Below are 24,306 nucleotides of genomic sequence, written 5' to 3' on the forward strand. Positions count from 1 at the left end.
CTATGGGAACAGCTTGAAGCCAGCTGACCTGGATTTACTCTTTGTGTGTGTGTGCACAAGTCTGTGTGTGTGTGTGTGTGTGTGTGTGTGTGTGTGTGTGTGTGTGTGTGTGTACGTGTGCGGGTGCCCAAAGAGGCCAGACGTGCATGGTGGGTCCTCTGGTGCTAACCAGCCTCTGGAGGTCAGTACTAGGAGCTAATCTTTGAAAGAGTACCAAGTGCTCTTCACGGTTGGGCCTTGTCTCCAGGTCCCCTACTTGTTATTCACTTATTTGTTGTATCCAGACAGGGTTTCTCTGTGTAGCCTTGGCTGTCCTGGAACTCATTCTGCAGGACAGGCTGGCCTCGAACTCAGAGATCCGCCTGCCTCTGCCTCCCGAGTGCTGGGATTAAAGGTGTGCGCCACCTCTGCTTTACTTGTTATTAACTGTGTGATTTTAAGGCACATTTTACATAAATTGCTTAATACAACTAATCCTCACAGATGTCTTGAAGAGTGAGTATTTGAAAAGCTGGGTGTGGCACAAACTTGTAGTTCCCAGACCCCGGGAGGCAGACACAGGGGAGTCTTCAGCTGAAGGTCAGCCTGGAATACATAGTGAGGCCCCATTAAAAAAAAAAAAAGATACAGAGGCTGGCGTGATGGCTAAGTGGTTAAGAGCACTTGCTTGTACGGAAGACTTGGGTTTGGTTCCCAGCACCCACGTGAGTGTTCACAACCATCCACAACTCCAGTTCCAGAGGAGCCTATGCTGCCTCTGACTTCCATGGGCCTCAGGCACACATGAGGTTCACATACACAAATGCGGGCAAAAAGAATCCTGCACATAAAGCATCATTACTGGGACCCCAGTTACATAGATGGAAACCCAGTTTGGCAGGGACATGTGCCGGCAACCTGCCTGCCGCCCCTTAGGATGCAATGTTTCAGTAGCGCTTGTTTCTCCCTTCAAAGGCCCAGAGGGTCAAAGGACGCACAGCACAGGAACTTACTGTGATGTTGACTGAGGGCCTATCTGTAGTGGGAGGGTGGGTGTGAACCTGTGCGGACATCATTCTAGCCCTACGATGGACTTTTCCTTCTCGGGTGCATTAGAGAGCAAAGGGCAGCTGAGCGTGGCACACGCCGGTCAACCTTAAAGAAAGGAAGGATGCCCGGCGTTGGTGGTGCACGCCTTTAATCCGAGCACTCGGGAGGTAGAGGCAGGCGGATGTCTGTGAGTTCGAGACCAGCTTGGTCTACAGAGTGAGTTCCAGGACATCCTCCAAAGCTACACAGAGAAACCCTGTCTTGAAAAAAAAAAAGGCTGAAGCAGGACCAAGATGCCAGAGCGAAATACGAACATATCGAGACCCTGCCCCAAAAACAAAAAAATAAATTTGAAGAAGCAGAGAGTGGGGGAAAGGAGAGTGGGGAAGGGAAACAGGCTGCTTTTTGCTTTTATGTTTCCGAGAGCAGGGACACTCAAGCCTCCCCACCCCAGCCCCGCGACCTCGGGGATCCTAATATCAAGCTGTAAAATTTACAACCCTGGACAAGTTACCTAAGGGGCGCGCGTGGCGGGCTGCCAATCCAATCGGAGCGCCGAAGCTCCTTCGCACGAGAATATGATTGGATAGAGGCGGGGGGGGCGGGAGGAGGCGCCCTCGGGGGCGGAGCCTGTCCCCGGCGGAAGCGGGTGAGCGCCCGGGGTCCCCAAGCGAAGCTACCATGGATGGGGCCACGGTGGCCGGCGACCTGCTGACTTTGGGGTAAGGGATTCGGCGGTGTGGTCGGGGGTGCGGGACGCGGACGCAGAGGGACTCGCACTGACGCGCGCCCCGCCGCAGGTACGGCGCCCTCCCGGAGGAGGCGTCTCGGGGCCCCGCGTGTGCGGACTTCAGGGCGCTGTGCGCGCGGCTGGCGGCCGAGCTGACGGCTCTGGGAGCTCTGGAGAGGCAAGAGGAGGGCACCATAGTGCTGGGCGCAGGCCACGGTGCGTGAGGATCCGGGTGGACGGCGGGTGGAGCCGCGGGACCCGCCGCTCCCTTGATGGCTTCCTCCTCCCGCAGGCCCGGACGCAGAGGAAGAATTCCTGCGGCAGTTGGCCGGCCTGCTGCGGGCGTTGCACTGCCCGGACCGCGCGCTCTGCGGCGGAAACTGCGCCACGGTGTTGCGGGAGCCCGGCGGCAGCCTGCGCCTGCTGCGTGAGCCTGGAAGGCCCCGGGAGGCGGAGTGGGCGGGGCCCCGGGAGTGGGCGGGGCCCCGGAGTGGGCGGGCTCCGAGACTGAGCTAAGTGTTGAGGTGAGGCTTGCCAGCCGCAGGTAGGTGCGGGCGGATTAGGGCTGGGCTAGCATTCGGATGGAGGCCTGTGGAAGCCTTAATGAGTTGAGTTAGATGGAGGAGGAGCCCATGCAGGCTTGAAGTGGGTGGGGCTTATCCTGGGGGAGGGGCCAAGGTTCTAGCTGGGCCCGGATCTGTTCCTATTTTTAGGGTTTCTTTGCTCGGAGCTCCAGGCTGCCCGTCTCTTGCATCTGCGGCTCCGGCTAGATGCTAGCCCTGTACCATCCATTGGAGACGGGACAAAAGAGGGAAATGGCATGGTTCAGGAGCTGATGCTCACTCTTCAAGCACTGGGGCTTCCTAGACCGGTGCCTGGAACCCTGGCCAGCCAGCTACTTCGGGAGTTTCACGACAAGGTAGAGATTCAGAGATTCAGAGGATCTTGTCTTCAAAACCATCTCTAGAAAGAATGGCCCAACGACAGGGATGGTTTTAGAGATCTGGTCGCCATTTGTTCTAATTTGATTTTGGCTGTGATGAAACACTGAGTTCCCTCATCGTTGAGGGAACTCAAAGCAGTAACTGAAGCTGACTATTTACTAGCTCATTTCTGGCTTGTTCAGCTATTTTATTTTATTTTGTTTTTGCATACAGCCCAGGCCCATCTGCCCAGGGATGGCACTGCTCACAGCAGGCCAGGCTCTCTTACAGTAAATAGCAGTTCAGAAAATACCCCAACAGGTATGCCCACGGCCAGTCTGATGGAAGCAATTCCTCAGCTGAGATCCGCTTTGCTCAGGGTGGCAAGTTGACAAACACCGTTAACACTCTTGTCGCTTCTGAGATCTGAGTTCACGTGGCTGAGGGGAACCAGAGGACTTAAGAAGGTCCATCCTGGGCTGGAGAGGTGACTTCTTTTCCAGAGGTCCTGAGTTCAATTCCCAGTAACCACATGGTGGCTCCCAACCCTCTGTAATGAGATCCGGTGCCCACTTCTGATATGCAGGCAGAACACTGTCTATATAATTAAATAAATAAATACATCTTTTTTTAAAAAATTGGTGGTGGCGGTGCATGCTACAGAATGAGTTCCAGGACAGCCAGGGCTACACAGAGAAACCCTGTCTTGAAAACCAAAACCAAACAAAAGTACATCCTGTTTGTACTCCATTGGCTTCCACCAGGTCTCTGAGCTGCTGCCTTCCCTGCCCCCAGAGTCCATGCAGCCCCTCCTTAACTCCCCACTGGATGCATCACGATGGGTAAGAGTGCGCATAGGTGGCTGTGAACAGTATCCTCGCCCAGAGATGAGACCCTTGGTATGACGCAGAATTTTTCTTCCTCCAGGAAGCCCTGGAGTCTCTGTCCCAAAGCCTAACAGAACAGTACCGCTGCCGCCGCTGCCTCCTCCTGAAGCGTCTGGACCTTACCACGTCTGCTTTCCACTGGGGTGACCCGGCAGAGGTGCGGGGACCTTAGCAAGGCTAAGTGGGCCCTTGGGAAGCACAGCTGCCGGGCAGACGGTCGAGGGCGTCGGTTTTTACCCCTTCTGGGATGCCAAGGCCCAGAGCACTTTAGAGTTCTTTCTTTAAGACTTTGCTCTTTATTTGATGTGTTTTCCTTGTATGTGCATCATGTGTGTGCCGTGTTCACAGAGGCCAGAAGGGTGTGTCAGATCCCTTGGAAGCAGAGATAGAGGTGGTTGTGAGTCCCATGTGGGTACTGGGAGCTGAAGCCAGATCTTCTAGAAGAGTTCTCTCACAACCCACCTTTTAGAACCTTTTTATTTTTTTTTTAAGATTTTATTGATTTATTACTAAGTATACAGTGTTCTGCCTGCACACCAGAAGAGGGCACCAGATCTCATTACAGATAGTTGTGAGCCACCATGTGGTTGCTGGGAATTGAACTCAGAACCTCTGGAAGAGCAGTCCGTGCTCTTAACCTCTGAGCCATCTCTCCAGCCCCTAGAACCTTTTTAAAAGGATGGATTCATTTTTATTTTGTGTGTGTGTGTGTGTGTGTGTGTGTGTGTGTGTGTGTGTGTGTGTGTGTGTGTGTAACATGTGCATGGCTGGAGCTTGCAGAGGTGACGAAAGGGCATCAGACCCCTTGGAACTGGAGTTACAGAGGGCTGCAAGCTGCCCTGTGGGTGCTGGATACTTACCCTGACTCCCTGCAAGAAAGGGAGTTCTCTTAATGTGGGGCCATCTCCCTTGCCCACACTTTAGACTCTTACAGGGTTCAAGACTTCTAGACTCTCAGGGTCTCCAGAGCATTCTAGAATGCCCAGCTCTCAGCTGGGAGTGTTCTCAGAACTATTCCCCTGGGTAATAAAATGGACAGTAAGACTATCTTAATTGGTTTTATGTTGCCAATACAAGGTACCAGAAACTGGGTACTTTACAAGGAAAATTAGGTTCCTTTTGGCTTACACATGCAGGCTGGGCAGGTAGTTGGAGTTGCATGAATTTCCTCCAAGGTCAGTGTCCTTTGACCTTGATATTGTCACCTAGGCTCTTTCTCTTACATGGTCAACCATTTTAAAGATTTTTTTAAAGATTTTATTTATTTATTATGAATACAATATCCTGCCTCTGTATGTCTGCAAGCCAGGAGAAGGCACCAGATCTCATTACGGATGGTTGTAAGCCACCATGTAGTTCCTGGGAATTGAACTCAGGACCTCTGGAAGATCAGTCAGTGCTCTTAACCTCTGAGCCATCTCTCCAGCCCCATTTTAAAGATTTTGATTTTACCTTTTTTTTTTTTTCTCAAGACAGGGTTTCTCTGTGTAACAGACCAGGCTGTCCTCGAACTCAGAGATCCGCCTGCCTCTGTCTCCCCAGTGCTGGGATTAAAGGTGTGCTACCACCACCACCTGGCTGTTTTTGCCTCTTAACTTGCCATGTGGCTGAGAGTAACCTTGAACTCCTGATCCTTTAGCCTCTACTCCCCTTGTACTGAGATGACTGTTCTTATACCACCATACTCAGCATGTGTATCTTGGAGAATAACCCCTTCCAAAGCATACAGAGGCATGAGTGGGAATGAGCTCATGGATGCCCTTCCCCTAATCCAGGGCCAAGGAGAGGCCATGAAGGCAGTGCTGTTCCCAATCCGAGGACCTCTGACTCCAGAATCTGATGTCTCTGTCGCACATGTTCTGGCTGCTCGAGCTGACCTTTCCCGTCTGGTCCCAGCAACTAGTGTGGCTGCCCGCCAAGGGACCAGCTGTGCCATCAACAAGGTGAGCATACATCGGGCAGGGGACAGTCTGGGCACCCTTGGTCTTCAGATTGGCCTTCTGGAGTTTCTCCTGGTCCAGTGTTCTCCCTGGTTCCTGGCCTCTGGACTCAACTGGTCTCAAACTTACCAAATCTCTATAGCAGTTAGAGGGAAATTTTCTTCTTTTTTTTTTTTTTTGGTGGGGGTTGTGGGTGAGGGGATAAAGTCTCATGTAATCCAGGCTAGACCTGAAGGTGACTCACTATGTAGCCAAGAGGTTTGCCTCAAGCTCCTAATCTTCTTCCACTTTCCAAATGCTACCCCGTTCTTTTTTACCTACTGAGACTCCAATCTAATTAATTCTCAGGTGCTTATGGGTGATGTGCCGGACCGTGGGGGGCGTCCAGATGAGCTGGAGGCACCCATGCCTGCCTGGAAGAGCCGAAGGGAAGATGGAGGAAGGGGGAAGGGTGGCCCACAGTGCTGGGGTCGCAGAAAGAAGAAGAAGTAAAGGGTCTTGGACAGCCGGTCAGAGGTTCTGCCAGATGCTGATGCCACTGGTCATCTTTGAGAGTCACTGTGCAGGATTTTCTTTGGCACCTAAGCCCGGCATTCCCTGTTGTAGAGGCCCTAAACGCCCACCCCTCAACACTATGAACCATGTTGTGTGAAAAATAAATTTAATTCTTTTGATTGTTACAGGATCTGTTTCTGTAGGGACCAGCTCAAGGGTGTGTGCTTTTGTGGAGGGGCAGTGAGTTCTGCTTCCAGGTCCGGATGAGTCTTTTGTCTTTCATGTGGGTGTTGGGACACAGTGAAGCATTGGACCCTTTACAGGCACTAGGCCGCTTGTGGGGATGATACAGATAAACATCTCTGCCTTCTGGGAGCTCTTCCTGGTGAGGACGAGCAGACATTCAACAATAGGTGAAATGTCCAGTTGGTCAGAAAAATATAAAGCAGGAAGGGAGTGTCACAACATATATGTGTGACATCTCTGCGGTCAGGAGGCCTCACCAAGGGGATGTCACTTGAACAGAGCTGTAGAGCAGGTGAGCCTTGTAGACCTCTGGCCACGGGCATTCGAGATAAAGGGAGCCACCAGTGCAGAAGTCCCGAGGTGGCAGTATTTCAGGGTGTGCTCTGGAACACAGGCCAGTGGAGGTGGAAGAGTATGACTAAGGAGGCGTGATGTGGACAGAGGAGACCCATGCTGAGGACAGAGCTTGCAGAGCTTTGGAAGCCATAGGCTGGGTTTTGCCTTGAGCCAGGAGGCCCCAGCAGAGGAAGACATTTCACACACGCTGTCCACACCAGCCTCTTTCCTGACAGTGGTTGGAACTCTGTCCCCTCCGTCCTCAAGACCACCAGCTTCCTGCTGACAGTCAGTGTAGTCCACTGGTTCAGCACTTCATTTCGGAAACAGTGTGAGCCTTGCCTCCCATGCTTTGAGCTTGAAGCTTAACCTTACTAAGCTCCAGTCTCCGTGTCTGGGAGGTGGGGAGTTGGGGAGATGACATGACTGGAGTCCAAGTTCCAACAGAGCTGCAGATGCTAAGTGAGGGGGGAGGAGTCTGACTGGACAGTGCAGCGCAGAACCTTTTCTAGGGTAGATGATGGGTGTTTTGTCAGCGGCAGTGTGGATGAGACAGCGGTTAGGGGAGCGAGAGAAGGGACTGTCCATTCAGGCACTGGGCTCCGAGGAAGCTTTGGACGCTGAAACTGGTTCTGGGACAGGCACCTGGAAGGAAGAATACGAAACGAGGGACCTTCATTTCTCTAGGGGACAGTTCACAACCAGGACCAGGGTCTCACTCAGACTATGGCTAAATGAACCAATACTTCCAGATGAAATCTCTGCCTTTCAGGAGTAGAAATTGTTCCAATTACATTGATTGTAGCTCCTGCCGTATTTGGCCTTGCTTGTCTGTGTGTGGGGGTGGGGTGGGACATCATGTTCCGTGTGAATGCTGCCGACCCTGACCCTGGAGAGCATGCCAAAGACTCCTGGGTAGGCAAGTGCTCCTGACCTTATTCTCGCTTTAACCGCCCCCCCTTTTTGAGACAGGGTCTCCCACAATGGCAGTCTGACCTGGATCCTCACCGTGTAGGCAGGCCTTCAATTGTGGCTATTCTCCTTTCTCAGCCTCTTCAGCACTAAGAATGTAGGTTTGAGCAACCATGCCTAGCTTACTTTTGTTTCTTTGTTTCTGTGCTAGTAGCTACCCACCTTTGTCACCTGAGTATATTATGACTTCTATTATTTCTTTGTCACCATTAAAAACTAGTCAGTGTTCACAGTTTTATGGTTAATATAGCATCTGTATGCTTATTTGGGGCTGACGGGTGTTGGGACATGGCGGGACAGAAACCTTCGTCTACCGATATGTCTGCGAGGCGTTTTCTCGGTTAATGATTGATGTGGGATGGAGGGACCACGCCTGCGTAGGTGGTCCTGGGTGTGAGGAAGCCATGGGGAGCAAGCTAGCAGCTTCCTCCATGTCCTCTGCTTCAGTTCCTGCCTCCAGGGTCCTCCAAAAAGTGAGCTGTGACAGGGAAGTACAAATCAAATGAACCCCTTCAGCCGGACGGTGGTGGCGCACGCCTTTAATCCCAGCACTCGGGAGGCAGAGGAAGGCGGATCTCTGTGAGTTCGAGGCCAGGCTGGACCGACAGCCTCCAAAACAATACAGAGAAACCCTGTTTCGTAAAACCAAAAAAAAAAAAAAAAAAAAAAAACCTTCTTCCCCAAGGTGCCAGTGTTTTATCATAGCCACAGAAAGCAAACTAGGACACATAGTGAGACACCATCTCAAAAAAATTATTTTTTTTTCTTTCTAAATCAGCCAGTGTCTCTCACCACCCATCCAGGTGACTGAGGGTTTTTATATGGTCTCCCTTTCCTGTGATTCCCAGATCTGTCTGGTTTTCCCAGGCAAACGCCGCCTTTCCTGGATCCAGCCAGGGACTCCTTACCATCTCCGTCTCCCAGGAAGAGTGTGAGGACTCCGTCTGGGTCCAGGCATGGCGAAGGTGGCTACCCGACTCAGCATCCAGGGATAGCGTATAGGAGACATTGTCCTCGGAGCCTGTTTGTGACGCAATGGGTGGCAGAGATGTGACTATGCCAGGAAGGACTCTCTGACCCTGAGCATGAACCCCATCCTCTGGGCCGGCCTCCCAGGCGCTGTGCCCTGGGTCTTACCGCAGCTGGCGGGAGGCGGCGGCCCGGCTGGCACAGGCGCTCCTGGGGCGCCAGGGTCCCCCTTGGTGTCCGGCCTCTTCCTGCACTCCACTCTCACCTGGTCCTTGCAGTGTTTGTGACAACACAGTCCACAGTCTGGGGGGAAGGCGCTGCTAAACACCTCCTTCTTCCAGCCTGCGGGCGGGCGCAGCGTCCCCCCCCCTCCCCCTCACTTACCCCGACAGCGATAACCTTGCTTGGTGACACCCCAGAGCTGAGGGAAGGAAGGACAACTGGTTAGCGGGGCCACAGGAGGGAGCAGGGGGACAGGATGGACGCCAACGGGTGTTGAAATGTCTTAAGATTCTGGGAATTGACCAAAATTATAGGAACTTGGAGATGGTCTCAAACTCAGGGATTCATGTAGACTATCAGAACCGGGCAAACTTGTGAGTTAACAAAAATGTACCCTCTGTGGGTGGGGGCTGTTTGTCTCCAGACCCTGGCACTGCTGTGTCAAGTGCAGGCCTAGCAGTAAATAAATGGTGAGATTTATGGATTAATCTTCATTTGATGGTTGAGATTTGTTCACTATCAAGAATTTGAAGCCAGGTGTCGTGACACCTACCTGTAATCCCAGGAGGCTGAGGCAAGACTGGGGGTTAGAGTCAAGCCTGGGCTACATAATCCAGCGTGTGTGTGTGTGTGTGTGTGTGTGTGTGTGTGTGTGTGTGTGTGTGTGATGAGGATTGAACCCAGGAACTTGCACATGGCAAGCAAGCATTCTTTACCACAGAACTACATCCCTTGCCTTGTAAAATGAATTTGAAGCCAGCCTGAACTACAAGGAAAGACCCTGTTTCAAAAAGCCAAAATTTGAAGGAAAACCAACAAGAATGAAAGATGTCTTTAATTTGGAAATGTAAGCTTTGAATGGTTCATGGTATAAAGGTCAGAGAACGATTTTTGGGACCAGGTTTCTCTCTGTAGCCCTGGCTGACCTGGAACTCCAAATGTAGACCAGGCTGGCCTCGAACTCAAGAGATCTCCCTGCCTCTGCCTCTTAGATGTGGGCATTAAAGATGCACCATCACACTAGCTAGAGGTCGATGTCTAATTTTGCTTTATAATTTGTTATGCTGGTCTTTGAAAAATAGTTTGAGTATCTTCTCTAAGTTTTTATTGTTTTATGACTCCCTGGCATGTATCTGTGTATCTGTGTGGCTGTTGTCTGTGTATATGTACATACACATGCCACATGCATGTTGATGTCAGAGAATGACTTCATGGAGTCAGTTCTACCTTTATGGGTTGTGATGCTATAACTTGGGGTTCTGGGCTGAGCTGCAAGCATGTTACCCTGGAAAGCCACCTTGCTGGCCTGTTTTAGTTTTCTGAGACAAGATCTCACTCCTTTTACATGTGAAGCTGGCCTAGAGCTCCCTTTATAGCTCAGGCTGGTTTCAAACTCATGGAAATCCTCCTGCCTCAGCCTCCTAAGTGCGGGAATTATAAGCATGGGCCATTAGGGCTAGCTATTACTATCATCTTTTCTTTTTAGAAGTATTTCTTTTGTTTTAGGTATATGTACACATGCCACTGATCTTTATGCGCAACACATGTATGTAGGTACCCTCAGAGGCAAAAAGAGGGTACCAGATCCCCTGTAACTAGAACCTCAGGGAATTGTGACCTGTGGGTGCTGGGAACCAAATCCAGTCGCTCAGCCTGGGTAGCCAAGTGATGTTACCTGCTTAACCATCTCTCCAGTTTTGTTTTTTTACTTTTTATTTATTTTGGTTGTCTATATGTAGTCCTGGATGTCCTGGTGCTCACTTTATAGCCCAGACTAGCTTCAAACTGAGAAATCAGCCTGCCTCTGCCTCCTGAGTGCTGGGACTAAAGGCATGTGCCACCACACCCAGCTATGTTACTTTTTTTAATTAATTCTTTTATTTAAATAAAAAACAATCTTTTTTTACTGTTGTCTTAAGACATGGTCTCATATGGCCGAGGCTTCAAACTCGCTGTGTAGCTGAGGACGGCCTTGCACTCCTGGGTTCTGGCCAATCTATCCAAGTCTGCATATTACCCAGTGTTTTGGGAATTGCTCATGGCTTTGGATAGTAGTCACAGCCTGACCACTGTCTGGGTAAAGGTTACCTGCTATCATGTACACGGTGCTTGTCTGAACTGTGGGGTATCTGAGGCTGGGGCGTTTCTGAAAGTCTCCCTCACCCCAGCCCCCACCCCCACTGCCCCGGTTAGGTTGTGAGGCGCTAATCCGGGGAGTCAGGGCCCAAGGGCGCTAACAGGGCCAAGTGCTCACGAAGCCGCTGCAGCTGTAGCAGAAGGTGGGCTTGCGGAAGGTGACCTCATGGAAGGTGTGCAGGAAGGCCAGGCCCAGCTTGGAGCAGATGGCGCTGGCACGGAGCAGGTATTCTGTCAGCTCCTCTCTGCTGAAGGAGTCACTCCTACCGGGCAAAGGCCACACCTCAGCATGACTGGCCTCTCGTGGCATGTCCAGGATCCTTGTTTTTGGAAGATCCAGGAGCCAGGACCTCTTACCCGTGCCGGGGAGGGGGGTGCAGCCCATGGCAGGCAAAGGGGAAGTTGCCCGACAGCCGCTCAAAGTCTTCCAGAGAGATGGTGCCGTGTCCTTCTGGGTCATAGTTTCTGAACACGGACTTGAAAGGGACACAGAGGGCAGAGTGAGGACGAGACGCCCAGGTCCAGCCCTGAGGGCGTGGCTTCCTCCAGACTTCCCACCTGGAGTCCCGCCACAGGGGCCCCCCGCAGTTTCTCCTCACCGCCACCAGCTGTTCTACATGCTGACCCAGGGTCGCGCTGTCCGGCTTCGGCGCCACACCATGGGCCCACTCCACAACCAGAGGTGCTTTGTAAGGGGAGGGTGGCTAGAAGGACAGAGAGACACAGATAGTCGAAGCATAGGCTCGAGCAGGGGCGGGGCCAGAGGTCAGGAGTCAAGGCTCACCAGACTCTTGGCACAGCGTGGTTCCCGGGCATAAGAAAGCTCGTAGATCTCGTCTTCGGTGTAGAAGAGATCCAGGGAGAGCTGGGGGATGGGCGGGGCAGTAAGGTTCCTCCTCCAGATCTCTGCCTCCCATCCTCTTCTTGGACCCTGTCTTGCCACACCTGTCACCCTCCATACGGTTCCCTCCACAATCCACAAGTGCCTTGTTCCCACCGAGGCTTTTAAAAACAACTGTGTTCGTGCGTGCGTGCGTGTCTGTATGCCATGCATGCGCAGGTGCGCACGCAGACCAGGAAAGGCGTGGGAGTTGCAGGTAACTGTGCGCTACCCACGTGCATCCCGGGAACGGAAATGGGATCCTGCGAACTGCAAGAGCTCTTAACCACTGAGTCATCTCTCACGTCTATTCCCCACCCACATTTTGGAGACAGTTTCACCACATAGCCCAGGCTGGCCGGGAACTCACGCAGGGATACAGAAGCCAAAGCAACCCAGGGGCCTGGAGCAGGTTCTTGAGTCAGGACCAACTGCGTTCATCTTGTTCTAGGTTGTGCTTTTTCGTTTTCCTTGAGACACAGGTAGCCCAGGCTAACCTTGACTCTCATTCTCTTGGGTGCTGGGATCATTAAAGGTGTGAGCCACCATGCCCAGCTCAGATACTATTTTGATTACTTCCTATTACATTATTGTTTCTTCTTAGCCACACTCTGAAGCGGGTCCCACTGATACCCTCGTTTTGCAGGCAATGACATTTTTGCAGGGGCGTGGAAGTCACAGAGTCAGCTGGATTCCTAGAAGCTGAGCTTCATGAGTTCTATAGCTGGGCTCCCTACTGCACACCTCTAATCCCTGCAACTTGGAAGACCGAAACAGGAGGATTGCTGCCTGGCTCACATACACAGTGCCTGGCCTGAGCTACACTGTGAGACCTGACCTTAAAATAAATACTAAAGGAAAAGGAAGATGCTTAGATTGGGGATGTAGCTTGGTGGTGGGAAATTTGCTCTAGAACTCATCATGTGACTCAGTGGTAGAGCCCTTGCCTCTAGAATCCCCCACTGAGGGGCTGGGGTTTGGCTCAGTGGTAGAGTCCCTGCTTAGAATCCCCCAGTGAGGGGGATACGGCTCAGCAGTTGGGCGCTCACATATTGCAAGCAAGGTCCTAGTTTCAATTCCCAGTATAGCAAAAGCCAAACCAATCAAACAAAAATCTCTCATTCCATAACTAATTATCCAGATCCTCCAGACCCCAGTACCCCAGGACTCTAAGTAATGGTCCCCTGTTTCCTTCAGGGAACTCAGGCGACACAGAGCCCACAGTTCACCGTCAGCAGATGCAGCAGGTCCTCATTGGCGCTGCAGGGGGGATGCTGTCCCTGGAGAGCTGCCAGCTCCTCCAGCCGCAGGTAGAGGCTGTTCAGCTTCGGTAGGTACACCCGGCCATCTGGCAACCTGTCTGGATGGGCCTCGTACAGGGACACCAGGTCCTTGAGGTGAACACCCAGTACCGGCAGCCGGAAGCCAGTGCAGCTGGCCCAGGTGCGGCGGTAGCAGGCATAGTTGTTGTGGGAGGCGAGGAGTTCCGTCAGCTCCAGCAGGGTCTGTGTGGAAAGCGCATGCTAGCGATGAGAATGCCTCTGTTGCACACGCTGCTCGCAAAGGAGCAGGGAGGAACCACAGAAGAAGCGCCTGGCGCAGAGCCCTAATCCCGACTATACGGATGTGACGCTCCCAGGATGCTGTAACATCACCACGGGCTTTAGCCAGGCACAAACCGTAGTCTTGAGTGTTGGCTGCTCCACTGTTCTCTGTCAGCCCACAGGCGGAAGAGTGTGGTTGGCAGAAGGGTGCTCCTTCAGGAGGAAGCAGCACTGAAAAGCACTGATTCGAGCTGAGTGGGAGCCATCCTGACAAACACAATTGGGGATACACACACACACACACACACACACACACGCACGCACGCACACACGCGCGCGCGCACACACACGCACGCACGCACGCACGCGCGCGCACACACACACACACACACGCGCGCGCGCGCACACACACACTGTCCTGAGCCTCTTGGAGGGGGATAGCACCATTCACCCCATTTGTGCACTCTGGACCCCAGAAATCTGGACCAGATGCACAACAAGGGAGCAGCTGCCTGGAGTCCACCAGTGAGGGGCCAGGACATTGCTCAGTATATAGGTGGCCCAGGAAGAGAGAATAGGTGCAGCCAGCGGGCTCTATGGTTCCGGAGCCATTGAGGAGGGACCGACAAGTTAGGGAGTAATGTGGGAAGGGTCAGGGCAGATGGGCATTTTGGACTTTGGGGAGTCAAGGGGGTTGTTACCTTAGTGCTGTCGGGGCTCAGGTGGTTGTGGGAGTCCTTGAGCCTGGCAATGGAACTATGACACAGGCCCCCCGTGACTGCCATCAGTGTGTTGAAATTCTGTAGCTGGCGAAGCCTCTAGAGGGGAGGTAATGACAGGTGGGAGGTACCTCGGAGCGGCTGCAGGGCGGGGCGCTGCGTTAGGGGTTTCAGTCGTGAGAGAGTGTGGACCAGATGTGAACAGATGAGTGGGTCAGGCTGGCGAGGCACCAGGCATCCGTCAGATTCGGAGGCAGACAGGTGTGTGCCAGCCAGGTGTGGAGAATTCAGAAAAGCATCAGGAGTCAGGTTCCCGGGGGGTCAAACACGGGGGACAGTCACACAGGTGAAGGCATGACTGGTAGAACTAAATGGGATAATAGTGACAGAAGAGTAAAGCACGTGGGACAGTGTGAGGTCCTCGGGGTAGCAGGGAAATTCTTTCTCCGTCACTGTGGAGAGAGTTGACCCAGGAGGGACCAAGTTGAAGATGCTCAGGCTGATGCTAGACCCACTCCCTGCAAGATACAGCTCAGTTGTAGAGCCCCTGCCTAGAATCCCCCAGTGAGGAGCTGGGGTGTGGCTCAGTGGTAGAGCCCCTGCCTAGAATCCCCCAGTGAGGAGCTGGGGTATGGCTCAGTGGTGGAGCCCCTGCCTAGAATCCCCCAGTGAGGAGCTGGGGTGTGGCTCAGTGGTGGAGCCCCTGCCTAGAATCCCCCAGTGAGGGGCTGGGGTGTGGCTCAGTGGTAGAGCCCCTGCCTAGAATCCCCCAGTGAGGGGCTGGGGTGTGGCTCAGTGGTAAAGGACTTATTTAGGGTGCAGGAGGCCCTGGGTTCAATCCCCAGTACTGACAGAAATAGCCAAGCAAGAGGAAGCAAAGTGTTGGAAGGCTCATAAGGAAGGGTGTAGTTTGCTTTGGAGATATTCAAAGAGGCCAGACCACAGGCTTCCCTTTTCCCAGAAGGGAGGAGAGGCTGACTCACACAGTCAGGGCCAGAGAGATTGGACTAAGTCTCTCTTGCATTGAAGTATCACTAAGAGTGATACAGTCACTGTCCAAAGACACCCTAGGGGACCTGAGGACTAGAAACACAGAGCTGAAGATATGAAAGGATCCTTTCTCAGCACTGGGGGATAGAATTTGACTTTGGGCTCGGGAAACTGCTAATTCCTAACTACAAGCATGGTTTGACTCTGTGACACCAAGGTCACCGCTAGATCCCAGGAGTGTGGACTCGGGTGATGTAGGGTCCGAAGCAATAGGTGTGGGGGGTGGGAGGGTCAGATGAATCATGCCACCACAGGGTGGCCTTCTGGATCAGGAGCCTGGAGCCACGGGCTGGAGAGATGGCCCCGTGGTTAAGAGCACACGCTGCTCTCACAGGGGACCTGAGTTCTATACCCAGCACCCATAAAGGGCAGCTCACAACCATCTCCTGTCACTCCATGTCACTAGCCTCTAAAAGGGTACTCACACACACAATTTAAGATAATTTAAAAATAATTACTGATCTGTCAGTTTGAATCCAGCCTGGTCTACCTAGTGAGTTCCAGAACAGCTAGGGCTAGACAGAGGCCCCTGGAGCTTTGGTCAGTCACAATACAGGAGGTCAGGTAGCTGTCCCAACGCCAGTGTACAGTCACAGAAGCAAGTGGAAGCCAGCTGTGGTGGCGCACGCCTTTAATTTCAGTATTTGGTAGGCAGAAGCAGGCAGATCTCTTTAAGGTCGAGGCCATCCTGGTCTACAGAGTGAGTTCTAGGATAGCCAGGGCTGTTACAGAGAAAGCCTGTCAGAGAGAAGGAGAGAGAGAGGGAAAGAGAGAGAGAGGAGACTGAGCAGTCAGACGGGGGCTTACCTGTGCCACGTGAATGAATTTGTCCAGTACCTGGGCACGCTGCGCAGGCCCAGGACGGCTCAGCACCATGACCTGTACCCAGCGGGACACACTGTTGCTCAGACCCACAGAACCTTCCAGAGCTGGACAACCCCTCACTGAGCCCTGCAAAACATAGCCCCGTAGGTCTTGGGGCTGAGGACAAGATTGGTCAGGGTGGGTCATAGGGCTCCCAGGTCATCTTCCTGGCAGTCCCAACCGCTAGAGTCCCTGACATCCCCTTGTCCTTCTCCCGTCTGTGTACTCGTTATTATGCACCTGACTGGGCCATGGTTAGCAAAGGGAGGCATGGAAAGAGGACGTGTTCTGCTAAAAAGTGTGCATACTCCCCACTCATGCTCGCCATACCACACAGGCACACACATGCACGAACATGCACACGTACAGACACACACACACACACACACACACACACACACACACACACACACACACACAGCCCAATCTGGAAATCTGTCCCCCGAAGGAACCAGATTCCCACTTTCCTTCAAGGCAATGTCTAGATGTTAGCAGCTGATACATTTCAGCACAGAAGCACATGCAGTCGCCTTTAGGGAAGTGCAATCCAATAATTTCAAAGGTTTTCCGTGGATAGTGTTTACTCTAACTATGCACTGGTCTCTGGGGTAGGAACTGTTAATATCCCGCTTTATTTATTTATTTAATTTGGTTTTGGTTTTTCTCAGTGTAGCTCTGGCTGTCCTGGAACTCGCTCTGTAGACCAGGCTGGACTCGAACTCACAGAGATCCGCCTGCCTCTGCCTCCCGCGTGCTGGGAGTAAAGGTGTGAGCTGCAACCACCTGACTTCATTTTAATTTTTATCTTTACATGTGAGGGAACTGAGGTATGGTGAATTGAAATGCTTGGTGAATACATGAGAAAATGGTAAAGTATTTGGAGCACTTAACTGTGTGACTCTATTGCAATAAGTGTGTTTGTGACAGGGTCTCATGCAGTTCAAGCTGGCCTTGAACTGCACATCCTCCTGCATCAGCCTGGAAAGTACTCGAATTTTAGGCCTGTGCCATCACGCCACACTGCAATAAGCGCTTTTAAATGGGTTTCTCGTTCTTTCAACCTCTCCATGAAGCAGTGTGTTCTCTGTCTTACACATAGGTACCTGAGAGGAGGTGGGGAAACTAGTTCAAAGCTAGCTAGGTAAAAGAGGAAGCCAGGAGGGCTGGAGACAGAGCTCCTTGACAGAACGCTTGCCTAGCATGCACCAAGTCCTGGGTTTGATCTGCAGCCCTGCAGAAACCAGCTGTGTTGGCATACATCTGTAAGGCTAGCACCGGAGATGTGGAGGGAGTGGACCATAGTTCAAAGTCATCCTTGATTACATGGTTGGAGACCATGAGACTCCTGTCTCCAAACAACAGGGCAGACAGGAAGTAAGAAATGAGTAGGGGAGCCGGGTGTTGGTGGCGCACGCCTTTAATCCCAGCACTCGGGAGGCAGAGGCAGGCGGATCTCTGCGAGTTCGAGGCCAGCCTGGTCTACAGAGTGAGTTCCAGGACAGTCTCCAAAGCCACAGAGAAACCCTGTCTCGAAAAACCAAAAAAAAAAAAAAAAAAAAGAAATGAGTAGGGAAGAAAGAAATGGCTGCCGAGATGGTTCAGCGGATAAAAGATCCTGGGATGCATTCCTGGGACTCACATGGTGGTAGAAAGAGAAGACCGACTCCTACAAGTTGCCCTCTAACCACCATTGTCTCTCAAACACAACAAATAAACATGTAAAATTAAGATTTTTAGAAGGAAGGCAGAAGGTGATGGTATTTGAGCTCAGGGTCTTAGCGCCCAGCCGGCTTAACTCATTGTCTCAGACCTTCCTGCTGCCAGGTTAGACTGCTCAAGAGCACTGGCTAAGAGTGGCCACATACACCCTTAGCCCCAGCACTGGGGAGGCAGAGGCAGGCGGGTCTCTGTGAGTTCGAGACCAGCCTGGTCTACAGAGCGAGTTCCAGGACAGGCTCCAAAGCTACAGAAAAACCCTGTCTCTACCTCCCCTCCCCCAAGAAAGAGCATTGGATAGGAGTGGTGGTGCACACCTTTAGCCCCAGTGCTCAGGAGGCAGAGACAGGCAGAACTCTGAGTTCAAGGCCGGTCTCATCTGCAGAGTGACTTCCAGGACAGCCTGGGTTACATGATGAGACCCCGTTTCAAAACAGTTTACAGTCTGGGCTGGGGTTGAAGCTCAGTGTTAGAGAGCTTGCCTAACATAGGCAAAGACGCTGGGTCCGGTTACCAGCGCTGTTAGTACAGTAACAGTAATAGCAATAATAGTAAGATCTACAACCCCATAGGGGTGCCTGTGCCCGGAGCAGCCCCGCATTCTGTTTCCTGCTTGGGGACAGACTGGGAAAGGCATTCTCACCGTGATGGCCTGGAAGCACCGGAACTCGAGGTAAGTGAGGTGCTGAGCCAGCTCCTGTGTCCCCAGGTGATCAAACAGCAGGGACACTTTGCGTTTCTTGCCCAGGCCTGGGCTGTTCATGAGAGGTGGTGGCCCGGGCCCTCTGGGGCTCAGTCTGGAGGCCAAGAAGGACAGGGTATGGGAGTGGTTCAGGAGTTGAGGGTTTGGGGGCAGGCTAGGGTAGGGGCAGGGAAGGCGGGTAGGGGCAGGGAAGGCGGGTAGGTAGGGGCAGCGAAGGCGGGTAGGGGCAGGGAGGCGGGTAGGGGCAGGGAGGGCGGGTAGGGGCAGGGAAGGCGGGTAGGGGCAGGGAGGCGGGTAGGGGCAGGGAAGGCGGGTAGGGGCAGGGAGGCGGGTAGGGGCAGGGAAGGCGGGTACCGGCAGGGAAGGCGGGTACCGGCAGGGAAGGCGGGTACCGGCAGGGAAGGCGGGTAGGGGCAGGATAGGGTAGGGGCAGGGAAGGCAGGTAGGGGCAGCGAAGGCAGGTAGGTAGGGGCAGGGAGGCGGGTAGGGGCAGGGAGGCGGGTAGGGGCAGGGAAGGCGGGTAGGGGCAGGGAAGGCGGGTAGGGGCAGCGAAGGCGGGTAGGTAGGGGCAGGGAGGCGGGTAGGGGCAGGGAAGGCGGGTAGGGGCAGGGAGGTGGGTAGGGGCAGGGAAGGCGGGTAGGGGCAGGGAAGGCGGGTAGGGGCAGGGAAGGCGGGTAGGGGCAGCGAAGGCGGGTAGGTAGGGGCAGGGAGGCGGGTAGGGCAGGCTCACAGGTTGGAGGCATCTCTTAAGCTCCTTTGGGCCAAGTTGCCCTCCTGGGCTACGGTGGCCCAAAACCGACCGATGACTTCCTCTAGGTGGGGCTCCTGGCGCACTGCCTCAGGGTAATGGGTCAGCCAGTACCTGGGAGGGGTCAGAGGCAGGAGGTAAACTTGGGCTGGCACTAGATGAAGAGAGTTCTGTAAGGAGCCTGAGGCTAAGGAATTTTACACATGCAATCTCAGGCATTTCTGGAGTTTCTGGAGTCAGGGTTTAGAGGGGTGATTCAGAGGATGGGGAGATCTCCAGGGTAGGACTTGGGGGCTCTTAAGGCAGGGTATGGATCTCATAACTTTTTTTTTTTGAGATGGGAACCTTACTGTATAGCCCAGGCTAACCTTGGACTTGAGGAGATCCTTTTACCTCAGGCTATCTCATGCTAGGATAGCAGGCATGAGCTACCACACAGATGCTCAGCATGGGATTTTAGAAAGTGGGGCTGAGTGTGTGCGGTGGGGGGGGTTGGGCTTGGGGGTCTCGGAGAGGTGCTTCATGGGCTTGGGGTCTCGGCCCAGCCCTACCTGACCAGGTAACAGATCTGCAGCTGCCTTAGCTCCTGTGCACCTCTGGAAGCTTCCTGGTACTTAGTTCTAGTCAAGGTTATCCTGCAGCATTCCCATTTGCCCACTCTCCCAGGGGTTCAGGGGTCTGCCCTCAACCCTCTAGATGGAGATCACGGTTCTGGAAGGATATGAGGTCAGCAGCCGGGCCGCGAAGTCTGAGGATGGCAGCACCCAGCTGTGCATTGTAAGCAGCATCTTGAGAATGTGGTCCCCGCGGCGGAGGCTGCCAGTTGAGTCTGGAGGAGGGGGGAGAGTCCATCAGCCTGGGCCCTGGGAATCAGACCCATGGCCTCCACAACTGGGTGGTCAGGCGGCTGCAGGCGCTGGTTCTACCTGTGACGCCCTGCAGGAATGTGGCTAAGCAATATGATTTCCTCATGCCTCAGTTTCCTCATCTGTCATGTGAATGGGGCAGCATAAGTCTGGTCCTTGCCTTCAAGCATTTCCTTGAACTTTTATGATTTATTTTTATTGGGTTTTCTTGATTTTATTTTTGTTTTTCGAGACAGGGTTTCTGTGGCTTTGGAGGCTGTCCTGGAACTCACTCTGTAGACCAGGCTGGCCTCAAACTCACAGAGATCCCCCTGCCTCTGCCTCCCAAGCGCTGGGATTAAAGGCGTGCGCCCCCACCACCCTATTTTTGAGGGTTTGTTCACATGGGTGCAGGAGCCCTCTCAGGCAGGGGTATCAGGCTCCCTGGAGCTGGAGTTACAAGCTGATGTAAGCCTTCTGATGAAGGTACTGGGAATCAAATTCAGGCCCTCTGCAAGAGAGGTATATGATTTTAATCAAAGTCATCACTCCAGCCTCTATTTTTTGAGGCAGGATATCACTATGTAGCCTCGGCTGACTTGGCGCTCGCTATTTAGACCAGGCTGGCCTCAAATTCAGAGCTCTGCCTGCCTCGGCTTCCGGAGCGCTGGGATTAAAGGTGTGCGCCCTATCACCCAGGTAGGCCTGGAACTTTCTCCTCCTGCCTCAGCCTTCAAAACCACACCCCCAGACCCAAGCACTGGTCATTCACATCATTTACGAGATTTGCGTCATTTACATAAGGAAGATTCATCCTACTTACCCACTTTCTACCTCGCCGGTGAAGCCGACAGAGGGCTTAGCTGGCTGTCAGGGCGGGAAGACTGGCCCGGGTAGGGCTACTCACCGAAGCACTGGATACATTTCTCCAGTAGCTCGTCTTCGCGGCAGCTGCCTTCATTCAGCACCCCCAGGTTCATGGACGCCATAGCCTTGATGATTTCCCGGGGCGTGGGGCATGTCTTGTGGCGGCGGGCCTGTCGCGGCCGACCCCGTCCTCCTGTCTTCCCAGAGCATTCCTGATGAGACTTCCTGTAGGAACACACACACACACACGAAACCCCGCCGCAAAAATCACGGGGGGCCCTTCCTCCAAGTACACTCCCAGAATTCCTCTTGACCCCAATACTCCTCCTAGACATTTTGTGGATCAAGGCCCAGGGCTACCCACTAGGAACTCATGGGCGACAAGCCCCAAAGTATTTCAGATCCCCCTCCACCCCCCACAATCATGTTTAAGGACCAGGGCCTTTCAAAAGCTTAATTCCCTCCTCTAGGCATTATTAGCTCGTTCTTTATTTTGTTTTAATTATCGTGTTTAAATTTAGAGTGCAGCCGGGCGTTGGTGGCGCACGCCTTTAATCCCAGCACTCGGGAGGCAGAGGCAGACGGATCTCTGTGAGTTCGAGACCAGCCTGGACTACCAAGTGAGCTCCAGGACAGCCTCCAAAGCCACAGAGAAACCCTGTCTCGAAAAACCAAAATAAATAAATGAATAAATAAATAAATAAAATTAGACTGCAAAACAGTGGGTTTCATTATGACATTTTCCACACATAATGCATGTCAGTGCACCCATACGTTGCTCCTATTTGTCACCCATCTGCCCTACCTCATGTCATTGGCTCCTTCCCTTTCCCAAATATCGTCCTTCTCCTTTCCTGCCATACATGTGCATGTATACGTGTAAGGTTTCACATATAAGGGAAAACACACATAGTTGTTTTGTCTCTCCCCTGTTACTCTCTGTTATTCCCACCTCTCTTCAAGTTCCTCTTGAAGAACGGTCCAATGCATCACAGGGGAGTCTTGCTGTAAGCAGACCCCTAGGATTCATCCTGAGTTTTCAGGGAACCCTGGATATGACTCTAGGACCAAGTCTAGGACCAAAGTGACCCACAAATTAGCCTTCAGGCTCCTGTCAGGGCCAGAACGACACCTGGAGTCTAGGACTCGTGCCTCTGAGACGCAGTGATGGAGTCGGACCTCTTGGAATCCACCCTGCCCCTGTAAGGCAGCAGACCTCCTCCCTCAGCCAAGCTGGCCTTGGCATACACAAGCCTCTAGCCTGCTCCTCCACATTTGGAGCCCAGAGAGGAAGTACCACAGCTTCTCCTGGGCTCCTGGGAGGTAGGCAGGGTCCCTGGGGCCACAGCCGCTTCAAGGAAAGTTTAAAAATAACCTTTCCTGCCTTATGCCTCCCTGGGTGTCTGTCCCAGGTGGGGAAAAAGGGGTGAGGAGGGAGGGATGAAGGAACGGAGGGAGGGGTTAGAGTCTAGTCTTCAGAGTCATTCAAAACCGGGTTCGAGAAATTTCCGCCGGCCGTGTGCCTTTTTGCTGTGTACCTTTTTATAAGTTACCCAATGGTTTCTTCCTATGAGAAAGTAAAGTCATCCTTGGGTTTCCCCAGCCTGGCTCCTCCAAGGGGCCCAGCTGCTGGGGAAGCAGAGCTACGGAGAATAGCTGCGCGTGATGGCACTATCTTACCATCCTAGCTGTCTTGGGAGATTGAAGCATGTGGATTGCAAGTTTGAGTCCAGCCTGGGCTACAGATCAAGACCTGATCTTAAAAAAAAAAAAAAAAAAAAGACCGGAGGAGACGGGCATTGGTGGCGCACGCCTTTAATCCCAGCACTCAGGAGGCGGAGGCAGATGGATCTCTGTGAGTTCGAGACCAGTTTGGTCTACGGAGTGAGTTCCAGGACAGCCTCCAAAGCAATACAGAGAAACCCTGTCTCGAAACAAAAAAAAAAAAAAAAAGGGGAGAACTTGGGAGGCAGACGCAGGCAGGTCTCTGTGAGTTTGAGGCCAGCCTGGTCTACAGAGCAAATGGCAGATCAGCTAGAGCTACACAGAGAAACCCTGTCTCAAAAAACCCAAAAAATAAAAAAAGACAGGAGGAAGCAGTCAGGCTTGCACCATAGCATGGGTGTGAAAACACAAATAGGGACACCCTAAAATACATCTGCTGTGTCCCCTGCAGCATCAAAAGGGTTTGATACAGCTGCTAAATGTTAAATAATAATGAACATTGTTGAGCACTGACTGGGAGCATCCCAAGGGCTGAGCACTCCGTAAAGATGAGTGTTTTTCAGGAGCCCACCCGAGAACCAAAAGCATCACTCTCCTGGGCATTCTGTATATGCACAACTTGTCAGGCTCCACTGCAGACTCACAGAATCTAAAACTTTAGGGGTGGGTCCTGCGGCCGTGCTTTCCAAGTCCTCCATGCGGCTTTGTTACCTGCTTACGTTTGAGAAGAGGTGGTCAAAGCGGAGTAAGTTCTGCGAGCCCCTCTAGAGTGGTACCCATGAAAATTCTGACCGAAGTGGAAACTGAGACAGAGTAGTTGAGCAACTTACCAGGGACAGAGGCACCTAAGGTTCTCTCACGGTAATGCTGAGTGGAACCCCTCTGCTCACCAGGATCATGCTAGGAAGCCTGGAGGAGCTATCCAGGCGAGGGGCCCTGCGCCATCCTTCCTTACGGGGATCCGTGGGCGAGCAACGCCAGGAGACGGAAGCCCGTTTCAGAGCCCGCTGGCACAGGCGGCCACCTGACCCTTACCTGCAGCGTGGCTGCTCTAGACCCCAGTAGCGTCTGGAGCAGCCAGGAATGGTTTAAGAGGCAGAGAAGCCGCCTAGATCTACGTCATAAGCCCCTCTCCTGGGGCACAGTCCGGCAGGAGCTTGGAGTTTCCAGCCCGGGGGCGGCGGGGGGGCGTCCGTGACCATAATAGGGGACAGGGAAGACCCCAGGGAAGACAGAGACAGCCAGCTGAGGGAGCTAGGGTGGAGGGACACCGAACAGCTGACTCCAGGGAGAGACAGCAGTAACCGTGGCTCAGGTGCTCAGCTCCCCACGAGTGCCTCATCTTGGAGGAGCGGGGCATCCCTGCTCCTATTGTGTGTCCGTCCCTGTGTCGTGTGTGCCCTGCCCCCCCGCAGCAGAGGTTCCAGGGCTTTGGCTCTCCCAGGTCTCCCTGGGGAGGGTCCTCTTACCTTTTGCTGTCTTTCCGGTTCATGTTTCTTGGAGGGGGCGGGGGTCCCGACAGGAGTGGGATCCCGTTCCTTCTAAGGCCAGACCGTCAGCCCCCTGGGAGCTGCAGCGTCCAACGCGTTTAGGAAGGAAAGAGGAACTGCCCCTCCCCACTCACCCCCAGGCCAGGGGGAAGGAAGAGGCTGTGGAGAGACCAAAGGCTCCCCTCCCCCCGGCCCCCGTGGGGATCCCTGCCTGCTGAGGTTTCCGGTGCTGCTGCCTACCCCTTCAGCTGTCTCTCTAGTTATCTCCCC

The 24,306-nt window shown here is 53.2% G+C and overlaps 2 protein-coding genes and 1 non-coding gene across 6 annotated transcripts; 2 read left to right on the forward strand and 1 right to left on the reverse strand.

Moving 5' to 3' along the window:
- The first annotated feature begins 1,619 nt into the window (after positions 1 to 1,619).
- Fam98c (family with sequence similarity 98 member C) lies at positions 1,620 to 6,189 on the forward strand. Of its 3 annotated transcripts, XM_040734697.1 has the most exons (8): positions 1,620 to 1,751; positions 1,830 to 1,975; positions 2,052 to 2,186; positions 2,473 to 2,678; positions 3,447 to 3,524; positions 3,610 to 3,726; positions 5,345 to 5,512; positions 5,858 to 6,189. In XM_040734697.1, exons 1-8 carry the CDS (start codon positions 1,711 to 1,713, stop codon positions 5,999 to 6,001), a joined length of 1,035 nt encoding a protein of 344 aa, XP_040590631.1. In that variant the 5' UTR covers positions 1,620 to 1,710; the 3' UTR covers positions 6,002 to 6,189. The 3 variants fall into 3 exon arrangements, with proteins under 3 accessions (XP_040590631.1, XP_040590632.1, XP_040590633.1); XM_040734698.1 differs by lacking the exon at positions 3,447 to 3,524; XM_040734699.1 differs by lacking the exons at positions 3,447 to 3,524; positions 3,610 to 3,726.
- On the reverse strand, positions 6,154 to 24,165 carry Rasgrp4 (RAS guanyl releasing protein 4). 2 transcript variants are annotated; one of them, XR_005872703.1, is made up of 17 exons: positions 24,016 to 24,165; positions 20,862 to 21,046; positions 19,833 to 19,938; positions 19,661 to 19,723; positions 19,092 to 19,223; positions 18,302 to 18,455; positions 15,886 to 16,059; positions 14,011 to 14,127; positions 12,995 to 13,270; positions 11,670 to 11,750; positions 11,485 to 11,589; positions 11,243 to 11,361; positions 10,988 to 11,148; positions 8,912 to 8,948; positions 8,696 to 8,830; positions 8,467 to 8,579; positions 6,154 to 7,231 (listed from the first exon to the last, which is right to left on the reverse strand). XR_005872703.1 is itself a non-coding variant. In XM_040734695.1 (17 exons), exons 1-17 carry the CDS (start codon positions 24,036 to 24,038, stop codon positions 7,175 to 7,177), a joined length of 2,022 nt encoding a protein of 673 aa, XP_040590629.1. In that variant the 5' UTR covers positions 24,039 to 24,163; the 3' UTR covers positions 6,154 to 7,174. The 2 variants fall into 2 exon arrangements, 1 of the variants encoding a protein (XP_040590629.1); XM_040734695.1 differs by having other exon boundaries at positions 11,004 to 11,148; positions 24,016 to 24,163.
- Trnas-aga lies at positions 14,759 to 14,881 on the forward strand. Its single transcript has 2 exons — positions 14,759 to 14,793; positions 14,846 to 14,881. It is a non-coding gene; the product is annotated as a tRNA-Ser (tRNA).
- Positions 24,166 to 24,306: the final 141 nt, after the last annotated feature.

This window comes from Mesocricetus auratus, unplaced genomic scaffold (assembly GCF_017639785.1).
Source record: "Mesocricetus auratus isolate SY011 unplaced genomic scaffold, BCM_Maur_2.0 Super-Scaffold_100038, whole genome shotgun sequence".
Taxonomy (NCBI): domain Eukaryota; kingdom Metazoa; phylum Chordata; class Mammalia; order Rodentia; family Cricetidae; genus Mesocricetus; species Mesocricetus auratus.